Here is a 20917-nt window from a genome sequence, read left to right as displayed (position 1 = left end):
TCCCATAAAGAAGCATCTGCTATGTTTTTCCAACCATAGGCTGGACTTGGTGTGGCCACTGACTTCTTGCTAGAATGTCATTGGTTTGATGAACATCTCCCCCCAATGGCTTAAGAGTAGATGCTTCAGTGTATAGCTTAACACCTGGTTTTTGACTAATACTATTCAGCCTTCCCTAATTAAACATTGCTTCTCTCTATCTTGTACCTCTTCAGGGAATTCTACGTACCAGCGATACAATCAGGAAGTTCCAGAGTGTACCAGCTCAGCCTGGGCAGGCCTCTCCCCTGCTCCAGTACTTTGGAATACTGCTTGACCAGGGACAGCTGAACAAGTTTGAGTCTCTGGAGCTCTGTCGCCCTGTCCTACAGCAGGGCCGCAAGCAGCTTCTGGAGAAGTGGCTGAAGGAAGACAAGGTTGGCTTGATCATGGCGCTAGCTTAATTCTGTTGCCTTATAACGACTAAGTGTGAACAATACTTTTGTTGATAATACATCTCTGAGTTCTTCTGCTTGACAAAGTACCACTTCTGATTTCAGCTGGAGTGCTCAGAGGAGCTGGGGGACTTGGTGAAGACCGCTGACCCAACCCTTGCACTCAGTGTCTATCTTCGTGCTAATGTGCCAAACAAAGTGATTCAGTGTTTTGCTGAAACTGGTCAATTCCAGAAAATAGTGCTGTATGCTAAAAAGGTAAAGTTGTTTATCACAAACTGCTAGACTCTATCTTACACTTTATGTGTACATTCTCAAGCTATCTTCCATGAGATAAGTTTGATTCCTGTCACTTAAAACTGATAAGTAGGTAAGATTGAGAAACATTGTTTTCTTCATTGGGAAAGTGCAAATCATAGTGTATGACTAAGGTCTGAGCAGTCTGCAAAAAATTAAATCCAGAATATCCAGAATTTTATGAACTATCAAATTAATGGACTGGTTCAAGCTTATTCTAGAGAATAAAGACAAGATTCTTCCTAGATTCATAAGACTTCTGGGGCTTTTTTGATGGATTACAAAACAATTTGTCTGATGTCTACTTGTAAGTTAGGACCTTACATGACAGATAGCGCCTTAAGACTCTTGAAGGGTTTGTTCCTAGCAGTTTTCTTCCCTAGCAAGAGAAGTGCCCTGATGCAAGTTGAGTTACTAAGTAGGTAAATACTGAATTTCTATGTTAACAGACAAGCAATGCTTTTGTCTGAATTCCTGGAAGATGGGGGATGGGCATGGCAACATCACAGCAGTTCATAGTGCCTATGCTAAAGAATCTGAAAGCTTAAAAAGATGTGTAAAAGCTTCTCAGACATACATGGCTGTTTCTGAAATCTCTAGGTTGGCTATACCCCAGACTGGATCTTCTTGCTGAGAAGTGTGATGAGAGTCAGTCCAGAGCAAGGCCTGCAGTTTTCTCAGATGCTGGTACAGGATGAGGAGCCACTGGCTAACATTAACCAGGTGATGCCTACAACAAGAGTACTGGTCTCTTTCTAGACAGAGGTAATAGCATAGTACCATTTTGGGGACTGGTAAGGTCAGTTCAGTTGGCTTGGTTAGAAAAGTGACTAAACTATTCTAGCCAAGTTTGATTACCATTAAGTCTTTAGAGGCAAGTGTGCTTTCAAGTTCTTGTGGGAGCTTTCTGGCTTAGTACTGAAATATTGATAGTGAATCTGCCACAGTCTTACATCTGAGCAATAGCGTTACTGTCTTACTGTTGGCTTTATTGGCACATACATTAACTCTTCCCATGCAGAGAATTTACAGGAAGACAAACAAATAAACCTAAGTGGGTGCTGACTGCCAGCAGCTGCTGGTGATTAAATGGACAGAGAAATAAGGCAACAATTTGCATTATTAAATAATTGAAGCTACTTAGAAAGTCTTGGCTTTTCTTGTAGCAACTGTCCCAACAAGAGAGAAGGAATGGGATTTGCATGCTGTGTTAAAACTAGAGTGGGTGGCAAAATCTGGCAACATAGCTCAAAGGAATGTGCTTCTTACATTCTAGAGAAAAAAGACAAAGTGTGAAACCTGTCTCCTTATTACCATGCTAGTAATCCTATGAAAACAAAGGGAATGTAGCATGCTAGGTGCTGTGATGAGCTGCCTTTCTAGCCAGGCCATTAGTGTATACAGGTAAATGTGCATGTGTGTCTATAGACCCCCTTCTCTAATCAACCGATTTCAACAGATTGTGGATGTGTTCATGGAGAACAGTCTTATTCAGCAGTGCACGTCCTTTCTGTTGGATGCCCTGAAAAATAACCGCCCTGCAGAAGGCCATCTGCAGACTCGTCTCCTGGAAATGAATTTGATTCATGCCCCGCAGGTAAGACCTCTTAACCTAGCTCCTCCAAAAAGTGAGGGACGGAGAGTAGTAGGCTTGCACAAGAACATGATGTCTGATACTGATATCAGTAGTTTAGCAACATCAAAGGAAAGACTTGTGCTGTGACTTTTCAACAACTTCTAGGCTGCGCTGCTGTGGTTCTCTTGACAGTCTGAACACGAAATGTAATCTCCTAGGTTGCAGATGCCATTCTTGGAAACCAAATGTTTACCCACTATGATCGTGCTCACATCGCCCAGTTGTGTGAAAAGGCAGGTTTGCTCCAGCGAGCTTTGGAACACTACACAGATCTCTATGATATTAAACGTGCTGTTGTTCATACTCACCTCTTGAATCCTGAGGTAAGTCTGTTGTACGGAGTAAGAAAGTGAAAGCTTAAGTAAAGTGAATACTCTTTAGCGCTTCTGTAGCTGCTAAAATCCCTGCAGACACTGTAAGATGGTTTGTAAGTACCAAAGTAGTACAGGTAGCTGTGATTCAAGAATATTTGTCCAGTTAACAAACTGTAATCTGTCGTTTCGATGGCTTAAATCTGACCTCAGTTTCCCAAGTGGGCATTTCAAATCTTACTTTCAAACTGCATTTTTGTAGTTGTAGAGATGGTGAGTGTGTTTCTGTTTAAGTTTATGGTCTTAGCGCATGGAAGACTTCTCTCTGGTAGCTGGGGTAGAAATTCTGGCTAGTTGCCACACTTCAGAAATCAGTCAAATCCTGTATAAGTTACTGAGTAAAATTTCTTTCTCTTTGCAGTGGCTTGTGAACTTCTTTGGCTCGCTCTCAGTTGAAGACTCTGTGGAGTGTTTGCGTGCCATGCTATCAGCCAACATTAGGCAAAATCTACAGCTCTGTGTACAAGTTGCTTCTAAATACCATGAGCAGCTCGGTACCCAGTCTCTTGTGGAACTTTTTGAATCTTTCAAAAGCTATGAAGGTACAGTATTGGAATCAATTTACCTGGAAGCACTACTTGATTGAAGCTAATAGTAAGGATTGTAGCTTTTATGGGAGAGGCACTTGCCGCATGGCTGCACCTTAGGATGTGTTTATCAAAGTGAGCTCATCCCAGGGAGTTCTAGAGGTAGCTTTGTTCCAGGTAGTTCAACCCTGCTGAGAAAGTAGCTTTCATCCAACTGCAGGAAAAAGCAGGAGGATTTTTTTTTTTTTTCCCCCTCTTCCAGGTTTCATCTATCTTTCTGATCTTTACTCAGGAGGGTTAAGAAACTAAGTCATAAGCTGAAACCCATAACAGTCTGCACTTGCTTCAGTTACCCTTCTAACTATGTTAAAAACATGTGACTCTTTCTAGGACTGTTCTATTTCTTGGGTTCCATTGTAAACTTCAGCCAGGATCCAGATGTTCACTTCAAGTACATCCAGGCAGCTTGCAAGACTGGTCAGATAAAGGAAGTGGAAAGAATCTGCCGTGAAAGTAACTGCTATAACCCAGAACGGGTGAAGAACTTTCTGAAGGTAAATATTCTGTCCAGTGGATTGAGCAATCCTCTGTATGTTTTGCTTAGCAGCAGAACTACAGCCTTCTAATGGAGGGAAATACCAACTCAAGGTTCAGCTGGCATGGCTTGTGGGTAGTCTACTACGTAGCTGTAATAGGAGTCTGATCCTATTCCAGGAATATAATAGGTCCTTCTAGGCTACCTCTGCGAAAACAAGCCCAAATCTACCACTCCTTTAAAACTAGCCTGTATGATATAACTTGTACCAAACTCATGAATATGTTGTCACCTAACAACAGGTGTATCCAGGCTGGTAGAAGGAAAGACTACGCTGAAGTAGTCAGCAGGAGCTTTATCAAGGATATTGGCTAGGCAAAGCTTATTAAAACTGGAGTCAACCTGTACTACAACACTTTACATGCTTTGACTGGTAAAATGGGTTTTTAATGCCACTTCATTTTGCATTAAGTTCTTGGCCCTGCAACTGATATGTGAATTGATAATCATTTTGCAGCTAGAGATGTAGTCTTAATGAGGCACTTTATGAAGAGCCTAAAGTTAAAACTCAACCGATAGACTAGCTGCGTGGTATTCACAGTGGGTAACATGCTTTTGAAGTCAATTGTCTGTTTGGCAGTCTTAAATTTGAATGTATTGTGACTTCAAGTGTTAAGGGAACTTGGTCAGACTTTCCTGCTTTGAAAATGCTTCAACAAATGGGGCTTGCTTACTTTTTTTTTCCCCTACAAAATACAGGAGGCAAAGCTCACAGACCAGCTTCCTCTGATCATTGTCTGTGATCGATTTGACTTCGTTCATGACCTGGTGCTCTACTTATATCGCAATAACCTGCAGAAGTATATAGAGATCTATGTACAGAAGGTAAGGAAAATCCAGTTTTAAGCTCTTGCTCTTTCCTTCCTTAGAAGGAACTTAACCTTTCAGTACACTAAAGCAGAATCTGCTGCGTGTTTCTTACACTCACACTTCTAGTGCAAAGGCTCTTCAATAAGCCTTTTGTCTATTACAAACCCGTAAGTGTAGTTTTTCCTGGAAAGTATATGCAAATGCGTTAGTAACTTAAACTATACTTTAGAGCAGTGCATTTTAAATTAACTACAACTTCCCCATGTGGAAGGCTGGGGGTGGGTTATTAGTAATGCTAATAACTAATTTTAATGATGGTGGCTTATTCTAGGTGAATCCTAGCCGTATACCAGCAGTGGTTGGAGGGCTTCTTGATGTGGATTGTTCTGAAGATGTCATTAAGAACTTGATCATGGTGGTTAGAGGCCAGTTCTCTACAGATGAGCTGGTGGCTGAAGTGGAAAAAAGAAATCGGTAACAAAAATGCATCGTTAGACACCAGTGTTAGGCTTTCCCTGACCCTGGTATACACCCAAATTGAATTGGATGTAGTTTTGTTGAATGATACAATACTAATATTGTTTTATGTTTCTTTATAGAAAAGCAGCTTAGATTTGCTAGTCAGTCTCTTGATTTGGGCCATATAGGAATGCCTCACAGCACTGCATGATGAATAACATGGCTTTTGAACACTTCCTGTACAGCCAACCATGGGATGTACCTTTGGAATAAATCTTGTCTTGACAGTCTTGGAGGCACATAGCAGCTTGTGTAATTAGTTTGTAGTTACCTGTAAAGTGGCTTTAAGCGTGAGGAGCTAACTAGTACAACAGGGGTTGAAAGGAAAGATTGCAAAACTGCTGGCATCTGCAACCTTCCCTGATGTTAAACTGCAGATCTGGCCTCCACACATTTAAGACTCATTAAAAATAACTGGCTGGTCTCCATCTGCTTTTAAGTCTGACCAGCAGACCTGCTTGAAGGGAAGGCTAGGTATTAATGGGTAGCAGTCAAGCATACCTCAGTCTGACTTATAAACCTAAAATGTTTGCTTCTTCAAAGGCTTAAGTTGCTGTTGCCATGGCTTGAATCAAGGATTCATGAAGGCTGTGAAGAACCTGCGACTCATAATGCCTTGGCCAAAATCTACATTGACAGTAATAATAATCCAGAGCGGTTTCTTCGTGAGAATCCTTACTATGACAGTCGTGTAGTTGGCAAATACTGTGAAAAGAGGGACCCTCATCTGGCCTGCGTTGCTTATGAGAGGGGGCAATGTGATCTGGAACTCATAAAGGTTAGCAAAACTGCATTTATAAACATGATAAAGAACTACTTGCTGCCTGAAGTGGAAGCCTAGCTGGCTATTTGTCTAACGCTTGCAGAATTGTGTCTTGCAGTCTCACTCAGGAGTTGAGGTAGGCAGGATTCTTCTGTATGGAGACAGTAGTTTTTATGCCGTTGAGAAGAACTCTTATGCTGTATGTCCAAACTAAAATTGTATAACTGCAACTATTTATGTCTCTAATCCACTGATTCTACTCAAAATTACATTGTTTATTGGGCCCAGCTAATGAATATGCCTACTGTTAAACCTTTGTTAACTTGGTTTATATTTTTTTGAGCCTTGAGTACTTGATCAGCAGAAGGGACAGGCTGTCATCTAGCCTGACTCTACAGTAGGAGGAAAATTTCTCTGAAACTAGAATGGGGCTTGTAATTTTCCTTTATTGTGGTTGACCCTTAGTTGCTCCAATACTTAACTAGAAAGGAGGAAAATAAATGTTGACAGTCGAACTGCAAGAACTTACTTCACTGCAACAACTTATTCCGATAGCATTCCTTTGCTATCTTAAGCTTGTTGACTCCTAGAACCTCCCTTGGCCATTCAAGGGCAAGTGAAATTCCCATGGTTCTCCAAACACATCCTAGTCTCAAACTGAACACAGAGCTTAATGCTAAATTGTAGTGCTTGTGGCTGCTGAGACAGAAAACATTCTCCTCCTGCCTGTGCTTCTGCACTAGTATATGCAAAGAATGTCAGCTGTGTAGGGGTAAGAACTAGCTCATTTTGCCCTGTTTGAAAGGAAGTAAATGCTGTTCCCTGGCAAGGCCTACTCTGTGAGTGTTAGATTGGTGGTATAATCTAGGCTTGCTGCTGAAAGTGGATGACTTTCCAGCCTGAAGCAACGATTTTGAAGCAATACTCCTCTGTAGCTGTAAAAAAAACGGCTGGCTACATTTAACTCTCTTATTTCAGGATATGAAGGTGGCTTTGAGTTGTTTTGCTAGGAAACTTTGCTAGGATAAGCCTTAACATTCCGGTTAACCATAAAAACCTGTCAGTACCAGTTTCTTCCTTGAACTGATGTTCTGAGCAGGTGTTTCTGGTTATGGAGAAAAGATCTTCCTACTGTAAGAATTATTCTTGAGACATTGTTGCCTCCTAGAAGAGGGTTCAACTCCTGCAACTAATAGATGTACAATGTAAAGCAAAATTGTGCTGCTACTAATTTGCTTACAGCAAAGTATTTGAGATTCCAAGAGCTAATTTGGATACTAACTAAACATGACCTGTTGGTACAAGATGAAATAGGCCTTCAGGTTTTTACTCTTCTGGTCGGAAATTGAAGCTAGTGGTACTAATAGGACCATAACTCGTAACTCTTCCTTACTGCACTTCTATAGGACTTTCACATTTATTCTGCACCCTTAACACTTTAACAGAGGAATCCAAGCCACTTGCTACCCTGAACACTTCTAGCTAATGCCACCAAATACGTAACTTATTTCTAGCTTTAAACACCAGCACTGTTCCTCAGTTCACTACTTAACACTGCACAGGCAAGTGGCTCCCTTACTAGATTTAAAACTTAAGTTCTTCAGGCTTCTGCAGGTCTTCACTTCAAACAGAAGCAAATAGTTACTCTGAAGCCACTGTCACAGTATTTGTGTCGGGCAAAACCAAGAGAAGCTATAGAAATTCTGCTGGAGACCTTCTCCATGAGCCTTCCAGATCAGAGGTTGGGTAAGAACTTGTCTGTGGCATTTAGCATTGGTCAGCAATTAGCTCTAGTCAGTCTTCTAGACTGTCTGATTCATAGCTAGTTAAACCTGTCCTGTGGTACTGATCCTTAACATTAACGCCAATATTTGTAACTTCTCCTTCAGGTCTGCAATGAGAACTCACTGTTTAAGAGTGAGGCTCGCTATCTGGTGCGCAGGAAGGACCCTGAGCTCTGGGCAAATGTTCTGGAAGAAAATAACCCATTCAGGCGGCAGCTTATTGACCAGGTACAGCACAAAGGCTAAACTTTCAGTATGAAGAGAGCTCGGGATGTGTCAAACGTTATGGAACATTAAAGTAGCTGTCTTCCCCCCCAAGGTCCTTCAAGGCCCCATCTCAACCATACAGGAATTTAGAAGAATTTGAGTGGCAGGTATTAATTCTGACCTTCATGGTCAGAAGATTTAGTTACCAGTAAGATATTTGTCCTGTGGAGTGACGTACCTCTGGTGAATTTGCTCCCTATACAGACCCAAGGTGTGACTTTAATAGCTGTATCCAGTATAGAAGTAGCTCACTCTTGCTGTCTATGACAAAATACTCTCAAATTTCTGAAGCCTTAATTTGTAGTTCACTGGAATAGGCTGGCAAATATCTTATTTGGGGAAAACACTTAATACTTTCCTGCCTTTAAATGCAGGTTGTCCAAACAGCTTTATCAGAGACACAGGATCCAGAGGAGGTTTCTGTAACTGTGAAAGCTTTCATGACTGCTGACCTGCCTAATGAATTGATTGAGTTATTGGAAAAAATTGTCTTGGATAATTCTGTATTCAGTGAACACAGGTAAGAGGAGAGCTTTGTGCACAGGTTTAGCCTATTCAGTGCCTTTTTTAGGTTGTGAAGTGACCCAGGTTATTTGTGGGCCTCCTGGTTGTAGGACCTAAGCACTCCTAAATGTGTATAACCAGGTGAAAAAGCAGAATTTAAAGTGCTCTGTGCTTTAAGAACAGAGCTAGTTCACACTATGCAGTTTGCAGTGATATGTTGAGAGAACAGTGATATTGGTAAGTAATTTCTTTTTGGAGGCAAATATCAGTGCTTCTCAATCTGGGGATGAAAGGTTTTTGCTAGTGACAGCAAGCGGGTGTATTTTTTTGCAGGTACAATACATGTCATTTAAGTAGTTGTTACCATGCACAGCTTATAGGCTCTGTTTTCTGTTAACCAAAGGAATCTCCAGAATCTGCTGATCCTGACTGCAATTAAGGCCGACCGCACTCGTGTGATGGAATACATCAATCGGCTGGATAACTATGATGCCCCAGATATTGCAAACATTGCCATCAGCAATGAGCTATATGAAGAAGCCTTTGCTATATTCAGAAAATTTGATGTTAATACTTCAGCAGTTCAGGTGAGGCATGTTTCCTGCATGAAGGTACAGAATGCTAGTAGTAGAGAGAATACGTTGTATTGATTCTCAAGGAGTGATTGTCACTTAAATCATGAGACTCAAGAGTACAGTTCCCATATGATACCAAGTTTCAGGGAGAAGTGTGATTATGGGAAAATAGCAAAACAAAGTAAAAATAATTACTTTGGAGGCTGATCTGGTCAGAGTAATCAAAATGTTGGGGCACTGCACTATATACTTGGGATGTGTGCACTGCACTTGATTCAGACTGGCTACCTTGGAGACTCATACTTGAAAGATGCAGAAGCAAATGCTACTAGGCATTGTCTTTGGGCCAGCGTTAACTGACTTCTGTAAGGAAGAGGAGAAACAGTAGCAACAGGAGTCTTATTCTTTCTGCCTCTACTTCACTGGACAGAAATGGCTGTTCTAAAAGCAGTTAGCTTCATACTGCTGACACAGAACAGTGCATACGCTTTAAGGAAGAGTTCTGTTAGAAAGGACAACGTTATAAAGCTTTGATTTTTAACTTGCAACTTTAATTTCAAACAGGTGCTGATTGAGCACATTGGCAACTTAGACCGTGCTTATGAATTTGCAGAGAGGTGTAATGAACCAGCAGTATGGAGCCAGCTAGCCAGAGCACAGCTCCAGAAGGACTTGGTGAAAGAAGCCATTGACTCCTATATAAAGGCAGATGATCCATCTGCCTACATGGAAGTTGTTCAAGCAGCTAATAGAAATGGTAAGGCAAAACACCCTCAAACTTAAGATCATTTCGATATGATCTAGGTTATTGCATCTACAATGAGCAGCAGGGGTTCTTGAGACTTATGAAATCTGTTTCAGAGGAAGTGGGAGCAGTGAGTACATGGAAAGGATGAGTTAGTGTTTAGTGAGATTCCTGTCAACAAGCTTGTCTGTGTTGCTACACCAAAGATAGACCTTCCTGTGGAGATAATGTCGACTGTTATCATCTAAAATATAGCCAAGTATAATGTATTTATTTAGCTGTATGTGGCAGAATTGCTTGCCAACTGGATTGTAGAATACTTGCAAGAAGCTCAATCTCACATGGAGGTGACTTGGTGTTTAGCAGGGAATTCCTTAACTCAGATGCAAATGGCTTAGTACCATGGTGGAGGAGATCCTTGAGACTACTCGTGAAAACTGTCCCTAAGGCAGGCAAGGTGAGCAATACAGAATGACTAAACAGAGGGTCTGAAATATCTCTTCTCTCTTCAAGATAACTGGGAGGACCTAGTCAAGTTCTTGCAGATGGCCAGGAAGAAGGCTAGAGAGTCTTATGTAGAGACAGAACTTATTTTTGCTTTGGCAAAAACTAATCGTCTGTCAGAACTGGAAGAGTTTATTAGTGGCCCTAATAATGCCCACATACAACAGGTATGTCTTGACCCACAGTTCCCATGTATGACTTGCAGCTTAGCTGACTCCTGATTACCCTCATTTACCTTGGGCTCCTATTCCAGGTTGGTGATCGCTGTTATGAAGAGGGGATGTATGAAGCTGCAAAACTACTCTATAACAACGTATCTAATTTTGCTCGCCTGGCATCTACCTTGGTGCACCTTGGAGAGTATCAGGCGGCAGTGGACAGTGGTCGCAAAGCCAACAGCACAAGGACTTGGAAGGAGGTAACTTAAACTCATGTTTTTTAATGGTCTGCAGAATGTGCTCTAGTGTTGCTTCTGAGCGTGTTGCTTTAGCTCTGATCGTAGCTTGCTAACTGTTTCTGGCTACAGAGCATGTCTGTAGCTTTATAAGCTGTCCTCTCGCTCGAGGTAATAAAGCGTAAAATGAACGGCAGAGATTTTAATTCTAGAACAAGCATTATGGAAATACCTATTTGAAACTGTACATAAGTCTCAAATTTGGTAAAGCTTTGCTAATTAACTTTCCTTTTAGTATAAGGAGATTAAGCACTTCAGTATTCTGTTAACTGACTATTTGTTAACTCTCATTACAGGTATGCTTCGCCTGTGTGGATGGAAAAGAATTCCGCTTGGCACAGATCTGTGGCTTACACATAGTCATCCATGCTGATGAACTTGAAGAGCTGATCAGTTACTATCAGGTTAGATCACCGTTAATATCCTAGAATACTTTAGACAGCATACTTATATCTGCTAGCAAAGGGATCACAGATAAAACCTGATACCCTGTGGGGCTGATCTTTAAATTCATTCTTCCTCCATCTCCATTTCCTAATAGACACATGCATTTTTTTTTTCTGTAGTAAATGGAAGGGTGATGGTTTTTACTGTCCCTTCTCTTACAATTCTGCTGCCTCATTGAAATTGTAAGACGTCTTACAAATCTAAGCACTCTCATTTGGAGGGAGAAACAAAGCGTGCTGAATTTAAGTAAATGTGCATCTTAGTAAGCTTTAAGTGTCAGTTCGTTATGAATTTGCAATTAATTCTTATTTTCCTAACAACTAGGATCGTGGCTACTTTGAAGAACTGATTGCCCTTTTGGAAGCTGCTCTGGGCCTAGAGCGTGCTCACATGGGAATGTTTACTGAACTTGCCATCTTATACTCCAAATTCAAGCCTCAGAAAATGAGGGAACATCTGGAGCTCTTCTGGTCTAGAGTTAATATTCCAAAGGTATGCAGTGAGGTAACTACACTGCAAGTGGGGGTGGGAAGCTGTCAGTGAATCAAACTGATTTTTTTTTTTTTATCAGGTGCTCAGAGCTGCAGAACAGGCTCATCTCTGGGCAGAACTTGTATTCCTCTATGACAAGTACGAGGAGTATGACAATGCAATAATAACTATGATGAATCATCCCACTGATGCCTGGAAAGAAGGGCAGTTTAAAGACATAATTGCCAAGGTAAGTAACTAGTTAACTGAACGGAAGTGGTGAAAACTTCTTTCAGAACAGGCAAAAATGCACAGCAGAATTGCTGTTCAGAGAATGAGTTTGCTAAGCTACTACTTAGTTTTCCTGCTGTACTTAAAACAACTTCCAATCAGTTTAGCACAAGAATTAGTCTAATCTTATACTCTGTTTTCTGCTGTGCAGCACATTCTCAATGAGTGGCAGAAGCTAGCACAGAATGTTTTCAGAGACTGATCAGGATCACAGGTCACAAGCAAGAGGCGTAACCTCCTTAATGCCTTTGAGCTGACTGCTGTCTTAGTCTGAGGCTGTAACTGTTCTTGAAGGATCTCTGCAAATGTTCCCAGCTGTTTCAGTGTGAGAATTGCAGCGGGCAGTCTCATGAATACAGCAGAGAATAGTGAATTGATGAATAGTTTACACAAGATTTGATACTGAACACATTCTTATTGGTCTTACGGGGCTTCACGGCAACGACTTAAAAGACTGGTTAAGGCTACAGCCTTTACTGGCTTTGGGAGTTTGACAAACGGTCACATTAACTGTAGTGGGCTATCTGTGCCAGGATCTCTTAACTGTGGATGGGTTAGAACTGGTTTGTGCTACCCCTGGTAGCCTGTGACTCCACTATCTAGAAGCAGATGGCACAAGAAGCAGTCATAAGATTGAACAAGAATTCTGCATGTGAGTGTAATGCTTCTGGCCTCTAGAAGGAAACTTAAGTTTTTAAATTTTTGTTTAAGAGTCAGATAAACTTTGTGCTAAGTGGTCCGAACTAAGCACCTTAGGTTTACTTGTGTTTGAAGTGCTAACTAGTATCTAACCATGCAGGTGGCCAATGTGGAGCTGTACTACAAAGCCTTGCAGTTCTACTTAGACTACAAACCTCTGCTGATCAATGATCTCCTGCTTGTATTATCTCCACGACTGGATCACACCAGGACAGTCAACTTTTTTTCAAAGGTAAGTCTGGGACATGATAGATGAACAAGAAAGCCTCTTGCTCAAGACACTCCAGTCTATGGCTGGAAAAAAGGTTTGACATCTCTCAGGTAGTTCTGCCTCCTGTATACAGGACTGAGAAGTAGTCCAATCCTGGCTTGATACGGGAAACACTGGAAGAGTTAGCATAACTGGCCTAGGAGGCTGTTTTAGTTTACTTCTGGTAATACAAGGTGCTTTGTCTGAAGGGTCCTGACAGTAAGCATAAACTCTTGTAATAACAAGTGGGAACCTGTTTCAGGAGTATGAAATGTCAGAATTGGGATACTTAATCTTGTATTGGAAACTTCTTAATTCCAGGTTAATCAGCTACTTCTAGTAAAGCCTTATCTGCGTTCAGTCCAGAACCACAACAACAAAGGAGTTAACGAAGCTCTAAACAACCTTTTAACAGAGGAGGAAGATTACCAGGTGAGCCCCACAAAATAGGTTGCTAGGCCTGAGGGACGCTCCTCTTTTGCCAACAAAAAGCAGCTGTAGTTTGGTTATTCCCCAGCTGACACAGAGTAATTCCCTTGAGTAGAAGGTAACTTATGCAATGCAGTGGTAGTGGGGCTGGTATCAGGCCCTTTGGGCAGGAGTCTTGAGACACTGTGATTTGCAAAGAAAGCAGATGTCACAGTTGTTTTTCTCAGAACAGGCTTCAGAAAGTTCAATATCAGGTGTGTACTCTACCAGGCAACACTTCTGTAAACAGATGTGCTTCTGGCCCCAGTGGTTGCTAGGTCTAAGACATGCTTTGTCTTCTAAAGGTAACTAGCTGTTCTGTTCAAGTGAAGTCAGTATGACCGAGTTAGCATCTTGCTTTGTTAAAACTCATCTTTTGGAGAGACGCATGAAATAAGCAGGGTAAACAAGCTGTAGCCATAGTATCAACATCCAGCTGGCAGAACCTAAACACTTGTGCACCATGCTTAGGTGCTTCTCTACTGGAATTCTCCTGACCATCTTGGAAGCACATGTAACTGTTCTCTCTCAAACAGGGTTTGAGAGCTTCCATTGATGCCTATGACAACTTTGATAACATAACATTGGCTCAGCGTCTGGAAAAGCATGAACTTATTGAATTTAGGCGTATTGCAGCATACTTGTATAAGGGTAACAACCGCTGGAAACAGAGTGTGGAGCTATGCAAGAAGGACCGTCTGTATAAGGTGAGTTAATGCAGCCTTTCACTGTGAAGTGTAGGTCTCCTGGATACTGAATGTGTTTTGCTGGTTACAGATCTGGAGTTCTGATTAGTCTTAGTCCTTCACTTGAAGTTTAAGGAAAAATTCTTACGGCAGAAGTGCTTGCAGTTTCAAACGCGTGTCTTAAATCTAATTTCATAATGTTATCCTGTACTTGGAGATCTATCTACATCAATAAAATGGCATCTATACAGTTTTCTGTATCAGTATGGAACATCCTCCATAGAACTGAAGATGTACGCCCCTGTCAGGGTACAGATAAAACATGATTACAGTGGTATAGTCTTCAAGCCTGTAGTGGGTTCACATAGGCTGGTTCTGCCTACTCTGTAAGAGAGCTGGCAAATAGTGCTCTGTCTTGCCACATAGCGGGCAGTTGATGCAATAATCTCTTCTGCTCTGCGTAATCCTTAATATCTAGTGGTGAGGTAGGTGGGATACCAGAAAGATTGGTTGTCTTCTCTGCTACTAAGCAAAATCTCATGAGGCCACTTCAAGTACTTAAGGAAAGCCTGTTGGATACTGTTAATACAAGTATCTGGATTACCTCAAAATAAGAGGAGTTAACGGAGCGTATGTACTGTAGCTTGGCTCCTACGGAACATGCCTGGTGTTGTTAAAGACTAACTTTATGGTATGTCAAATACCTGGTTTATCAAGCTGGCAATAACATGGACATAAGATGTAGAGGAAGATGCTGACAGAAAAGGGTCAAGCTTAACTGTTGTTCTTTTCTGTAGGATGCTATGCAGTATGCTGCAGAGTCCAAAGATGCAGAGCTAGCTGAGAAGCTGCTTCAGTGGTTCCTGGAAGAAGGCAAGCAGGAGTGCTTCGCAGCCTGCCTTTTCACGTGTTATGACTTGCTGCACCCAGATGTAGTCCTTGAGTTGGCATGGAGGCATAACATCATGGACTTTGCAATGCCTTATTTCATCCAAGTGATGAGAGAGTACCTTACCAAAGTGAGTATGGCGTAGGCTAAAAAGTTAAGACTTCTAGTCTGCTGGATAATTAGCGTTATGCAAACCAGCGCTCTTTGCATGTATTTGAAATATTGTTGTTTCTCACAGACTGAGTCTTCTATGAAGTTCTGTGAGTTTAATCACTTCAGGCTGGCTAGCAAACCTTACAGATAGATGCCTTGGAACTTGAAAGAGGTCTAGTTAAACTTTTGCTTTTAACAGTGGACATAAGCAACTGTGTGCTTTTCAGAGTAGCTCCATAGTTGATGAGGCTGAAAACTTGGTGACGACTCTTTACTTCATGTAACTACGAAAGTGCTCTCTGTTTTCTTGTTGCAGAGAATACAGCTTTTGAGTAACTAATAGTACACACTATTCCTATATTAGCCATAGGAGTAGACTGCTGAAGGTGATTTTTTTTTAAGTAGAAAACAGAGCTTCAGATGCATAGTCTGGCTGTACAATACTGATACCAATAGCTAGTTCTCAACTGAGAGAAGAGAGATTCTGATCACGTGTGGTCCTGAAACTCTTGTCTTAAACAGCTCTAAGATACTAAGCTAAAATCCTTCTTTAGAAGGCTCTAGGGTTGCATAGGACATCACAGTAAAGAACTTCATTAAAATGAGTAATCTAAAAGTGACTGCTTCAGGTTGCTTCTAATCAAGTAATGTTAAGTATTCCCCTCTGAATTTTCTTGCAGGTTGATGGGCTGTTCTATAAGGTGACACTCTGATTTCAAACTCTTTGTGTTCATTTGTGTCCCTCAATATCCTAGGTTTCTTTTACAGGAATCTAGCTGTAGCTTCTGCCAGAAGAGCAGTGTAATTTAGCTCTAACTCATTTCCTGTTCACTTTCTAATGCTAAAAGGATAACTATTCACAAGCAACTTGAAAATCCAACCAGACTCTGCTCCTCTTCATGGGAAAGAGAAACAAGTGATTGAGAAGGACTTGAGTGTTTGGGCTCCGGTTCACTATATTACAGATACCTTGTGGCAGGGAGGTGGTTGTTTATAAGTAAACAAAAGCAGTTGCTGTGTAACAAGACATGTTTGAAGTGCAAATTGCTTGTTATGCTGTAAATTACCAAAGTGTGCAATCTTTCAGGCATGGTGAGTTTGAACAGGAGCATAAAGCTTCTGTAAACTTCTTGCCTGTTAGTATGATGAAAGTACTTGCACAGATCTTGAATGCTGCCGCCTCCTCATATTCCACTGAGGGGAAGCTTGCTGCATGAGTTCACCTGAACTCTTCCATGTGAGGTTTAGGTCTAAAATCATGGTTTTTTAAACTGCTGGTTGGATTTACAAGTAATCACATGTACTAAATACGGGATAACTTGTCAGAAGGAAAATCTGCATGGTGAAAGTGGTTTACAGTGGAACTAATTTAGTCTGAATTAACTGCAAAACATGGAATTAGAGAATGGGCTTTATAAATGTGGTATGTCTGAAATTGTCACGTAACTAACTTCAAAAGTACAAAAGAATAGACTAGTTTATCAGCGGGGTCTGTACGTCTTCCAAAACTTATCTTTCTTTTATGTATAAAAAGGTGTTAAAGCGTAGAATAACTTATGTCCCAGAGGGGCCAGGCACACAAAGGATGACGACACTCATTTGGAAACCTTTTGAACAACTTCGCTTCTAGGCAGCAAAGCACAGATGTTTGGGCTTTCCTGGAGAGCTGCTCTTGTCCCTTGTAGAGGATGCCTGCTCTCGGCATGCTTGCTGTTTCTCCAACAGAGGGAGTAACTGCACTGCTGCTCGAAGTTCCTTAATGCTTTAAGGGCAGTAGAGAGGAAAGTCTGATCCAAGAGAGAGTGGGAATCCCAGGTCATAAGTAAAGCAATACAGCTAGTTTGAAACTGGTAGCTCTCAAGTGCTTTGATGCATAGTAATATGGATAGCACTTGTAACACCAATATTTAGTGTTATCCTGAAGAGCTGTTAGGCTGACAGCTATAAATGAACTAGTTAAAGACCTACTAATTTGAGTTGCAAACTTCAAAAAGTCCAGGAAACTGTTAAATGCCAGATCTAGATAACATCTCTAAAGTATAACAGACACTCCTCTTGCAGCACTTCTTAGACCAGATATGATCTTGCAGTGGGAAAGGAGGATGAGGAGCAGCTGAAATACAGCACTGGGCTAAATGTAGGTTTGCCCAGGATGTTAGTACTGCCTGTATCTGGATGTGAAGCTGTGAGATTTTTATGCCTTACAGTCTTCAGCCTCAATGATTCTCTGATGGAAGATACAACTCGTTAAAGCTGAGAGAAGGAAGGTACTGTTGCCTTCTCAGATTACTCCCCCCATTCGCAATTCAAAGTTGCATTCAGGGCTCCTGCATTACTGTAGCACTCTCACAAATGCGTTTAGCATGAACAGAGCTTTATTTGGCACAACACTAGGATCTGTATAAAGCTGATACTGCTAGACCACTTTCCATGATGGTTCTAGAGTTTCCTCTAGAAGGAGTCTGTGAATACCAATACGGTTAAACCAGTACTCTGCAGCCCAGGTTAGGCTGTAGTCATAGATAAGATCAAACTTCATGGGTCTGGAATATTTGCAAATATCTGGGTGCTCTTATTGAAGGGGAGAGGGATTGCAGGTTAATAGATAAGTGTAGATTAGGCCCATTTGAGATGGTGCTTGGAACTGCAATCTGATGGGCTTGTTTTATGGGTCATGGAGTTAACAGTGACTAGATTAGGACCCCAAAAAGTGCTTCACTTAAAGGTAATGATGATCTCAGCTGCATTTGACAGTTACTGTTTATTGCAATAAATCTAAAGCAATTGGGAGGGCAGGTTTACAGCATATCTTGCTGGGAACATGCAGACTTTTCTAGTCTCCAATTTGGACTAATAAAAGGAACGCTTGATAGCAATGGTACCAGGCATGAAAAGCCTCACACGATGGTGCAATTCCTAGACAAGGCCTTTATACGTCTCCTGTTCACTTCAATGTAGGTGGATAAACTTGATGCTTCTGAAAGCCTAAGAAAAGAAGAGGAACAAGTAACTGAACCCACTCCAATAGTATTTGGTAGGTGAAAGACTTGGATTTAATTGATTACCTATTGTCACTCTGGTCTCTCTTTGTGGAGGTAACTAAAATGACTACCTCCAGTCAAAGTAAACTAGATAGTAAAATGGTTCTCTCTGCTAGATGAACTGCATAAGTTGTTGAAGTGACATCTCACTCTTACAGTACTTCTACTCTTCAGCTGAAGTGTTGTTCCTCTTACATGGCTCAGAACTCTAGCTTAGGAATAGACTTTCAGTATGGTAACAGGACAGGGTATACCAAGGTGTGCACAACCCCAGGAATAACTTACAGAGCGTGCAAATTCCTCCTGTTATTCCTGCCTAAGAGGAATGTGTCTGCTTTCTGCTCTTCCAAGTAGAAAGGCAGACTGGCTTTCTAGCTCACCCATTTTAAGACACGTGCAGCCAAAAAAACCATAGCTGTCCTCAAGTGTGCTGCTATTTTAGAAGCCCTTCTGAAGAGGCATTCTGCTAACAAGAAGTGGTTGGTAAGGGAAGGATGTGACTGGGTCACTGTCTGATGTAAATGTTAACCTGAATTTAACATATGCATGAGGCATGGGTGTTCCTAGTGATGAAGAAAAATCTGTCAAGGTACGTTCAGGCCTTTTGCAGCACTCTCCAGACTGAGACCTAACAGAGCTAACTATTTGCTTGAATTGCTGTACTTTTCAGTTCTGACTATGCATGGGTTAAACAGTATCAGTTTGGCTTTTAGTATGGTGTCTTCAAATCAAGCCACGTTTATCATGCCCTCAAGATCAGTTGATGCTCCTCTTCCCTCCAAGTTCTGCCTTGCTTCTGTAGTTTTCTGGTAGCAAGAGCAGATGGCTTAGGTGCCCACTCTGTGGTGCATGTTGAGTAATGGTGTGACTAACTAGCATATGCTTGCACAGTGGCTGATTTTTAACTAAAGCCTCACAATCCTGTCCAATAGTACAGCTAGCATTAGGGAAGCTTGGGTTCTTAAACTAACTTTCTTTTTTTCTCATGCTTTTCTAGGCCAGCAGTTGATGTTAACAGCAGGTCCCAGTGCAGTACCTCCCCAGGCAAACTTCCCATATGGATACACAGCACCAGGATTCACCCAGCCGCCTGTCTATGGTTTCAATATGTAACTAGCTCTCTGACAGACCTTCACTGTCTCTGTTCTCTTCCTTCCCGTCCCTTTTTAACTTCTCCAAGAAGTGTACAATGGTCCTAAAGGCACAGATGACCTTCTGTTGGCTGAACACACTTGCTGCCCGGCTCAGTGAGGAGACTTCAATGGGATGCCTGTTACTGTTATTTATTGATTATTGTCCGGTTACATTTCAACCTCTGAAAGGCAGCTTTTGTTAATGACATTGTGAGACTCTTGTCTGAAGTTAAGGCACTATTTCACTAACTCATATAGCAATAACTGCTTGAGGCCAGGGGGAAGAGAGCATATTTTTCTTTCTTTTGCAAAGCCCATTGAAGGCAGCTGGGAAATTGCCTGGCACCAAGTTGTTAAAGCTTTAGCTGAAGCTACTGAAGTAGCAGGGTTGTTAACAATTCAGTGAAGCATCTCGTTAATAACGAATTGTTGAAAGTTTATGTACATCTGACTACCCCATTTTATTTGCAGTCTTATGTGCAAAAGAAAATGGGCTTTCTAATATTTGTGCTCTGAATGTTTAGAGGAATATGGGGAAAGTTTTTCCTTTTCTGGACGATAATGCCGTTGGGGTTCAATGCTGTTGGAGTCTGTTCTCTATTTTCTGGAGTAGATCTGAGACTTGAAGAAAAAATAAATCTTCTCATGCCAGAGAGCAAACACTTCCCAGATCCTTTTTGTTTAACAAGAAGAGAGCATGTTACTTATTGACGTTAAATGGTACTAAAGGAAACCTCAGCTATGTGTGGCAAGTGAACATAGGAGTGTGCATGGGCTGCCAAAGTACTAGAGACACAAGAGCACAGTGTCAGGGCTGGGGAGGGGGACATACTGCTAAATTATGGAGGCAGTAGGGAGGGCCATAATCCTGACTTTATTTGCACCTTGAACTGATTCTGGCATTGGCTTCCTGCCACACCATGTTCTGACCCTGTCTGGTGGGCAGAGTCAGCACCACCTGAATTGACAGGGTGCAGCGACTCGGTTCTGCTATGCTGCAGTAGTATCAACAGCGTGTCCATCACCCACCTCTTTCTTTGAGAATGCCAACAGGGATGTATTACTACTTTGTGCCACTTAAAATACATGTATCATTAACGTTTTATGTACTTAGATAACAATGTATAATTTATGGTTATGAATCTTGTGCTAATCTTGAATATTATAAAAGTCCAACTATAAATGTAAAACTGCAGTATCCACTGTGTGGTTCTAGTCTTAATATCTTGGGGGTGGGGACTGGTTAGTAGTAATACACTGCCACTAACAGCATCAGGTTTCTTAATCTGACAAGGATGCCAGGCAGGAAAAGGGAAACTTGTGCCAAAGCACCTACCGTGGATGGCTTAGCAATTAACTTAAAAAGGAGCTGTGGACTCTTCACTGGACCTGTCAGCACACTTTGTGGTGTGCAGAGGTCATGCTGCAGGAGGCAGTCACATGCTGACATGACTTCATTCACAGGACTGGAAAAGCTTCGGTCCTGTGCTGAGGGAGGTGCTGCAGTTAGTACCTTCTCCACTAAAATACATGAGTATGGCAGCGGTAGTGGTGAGCTACACTTCTTCATCTGAATTCTACTTGAACAGGGCAAAACATCTTCA

The 20917-nt window shown here is 41.5% G+C and overlaps 1 protein-coding gene across 4 annotated transcripts in view; it reads left to right on the top strand.

The window, feature by feature from the left end:
• Nucleotides 1–20511, top strand: part of CLTCL1 (clathrin heavy chain like 1) — a 36663-nt gene extending 16152 nt beyond the window's left edge. For 2 of the 4 annotated variants that reach the window (XM_074887103.1, XM_074887106.1), the window contains 26 exons: nucleotides 216–416; nucleotides 540–692; nucleotides 1332–1454; nucleotides 2191–2328; nucleotides 2526–2690; nucleotides 3100–3280; nucleotides 3656–3819; nucleotides 4560–4685; nucleotides 5002–5144; nucleotides 5733–5967; nucleotides 7842–7964; nucleotides 8378–8523; nucleotides 8911–9094; nucleotides 9647–9839; nucleotides 10341–10498; nucleotides 10585–10749; nucleotides 11082–11189; nucleotides 11557–11724; nucleotides 11804–11953; nucleotides 12794–12925; nucleotides 13265–13375; nucleotides 13948–14118; nucleotides 14895–15116; nucleotides 15820–15840; nucleotides 18098–18173; nucleotides 19178–20511. In XM_074887103.1, coding sequence (XP_074743204.1) covers nucleotides 216–416; nucleotides 540–692; nucleotides 1332–1454; nucleotides 2191–2328; nucleotides 2526–2690; nucleotides 3100–3280; nucleotides 3656–3819; nucleotides 4560–4685; nucleotides 5002–5144; nucleotides 5733–5967; nucleotides 7842–7964; nucleotides 8378–8523; nucleotides 8911–9094; nucleotides 9647–9839; nucleotides 10341–10498; nucleotides 10585–10749; nucleotides 11082–11189; nucleotides 11557–11724; nucleotides 11804–11953; nucleotides 12794–12925; nucleotides 13265–13375; nucleotides 13948–14118; nucleotides 14895–15116; nucleotides 15820–15840; nucleotides 18098–18173; nucleotides 19178–19293 — 3873 coding nt within the window. In that variant the 3' untranslated portion in view covers nucleotides 19294–20511. The remainder of the gene's footprint in view (nucleotides 1–215; nucleotides 417–539; nucleotides 693–1331; nucleotides 1455–2190; nucleotides 2329–2525; nucleotides 2691–3099; nucleotides 3281–3655; nucleotides 3820–4559; nucleotides 4686–5001; nucleotides 5145–5732; nucleotides 5968–7841; nucleotides 7965–8377; nucleotides 8524–8910; nucleotides 9095–9646; nucleotides 9840–10340; nucleotides 10499–10584; nucleotides 10750–11081; nucleotides 11190–11556; nucleotides 11725–11803; nucleotides 11954–12793; nucleotides 12926–13264; nucleotides 13376–13947; nucleotides 14119–14894; nucleotides 15117–15819; nucleotides 15841–18097; nucleotides 18174–19177) is intronic. The other 2 variants (XM_074887105.1, XM_074887104.1) reach the window with 2 other exon arrangements.
• Nucleotides 20512–20917: the final 406 nt, after the last annotated feature.

Source organism: Strix uralensis, chromosome 17 (genome assembly GCF_047716275.1).
Source record: "Strix uralensis isolate ZFMK-TIS-50842 chromosome 17, bStrUra1, whole genome shotgun sequence".
Taxonomy (NCBI): Eukaryota; Metazoa; Chordata; class Aves; order Strigiformes; family Strigidae; genus Strix; species Strix uralensis.
The sequence above is the reverse complement of the archived record's forward strand: the minus strand, read 5'-3'. Positions and strand labels throughout refer to the sequence as shown.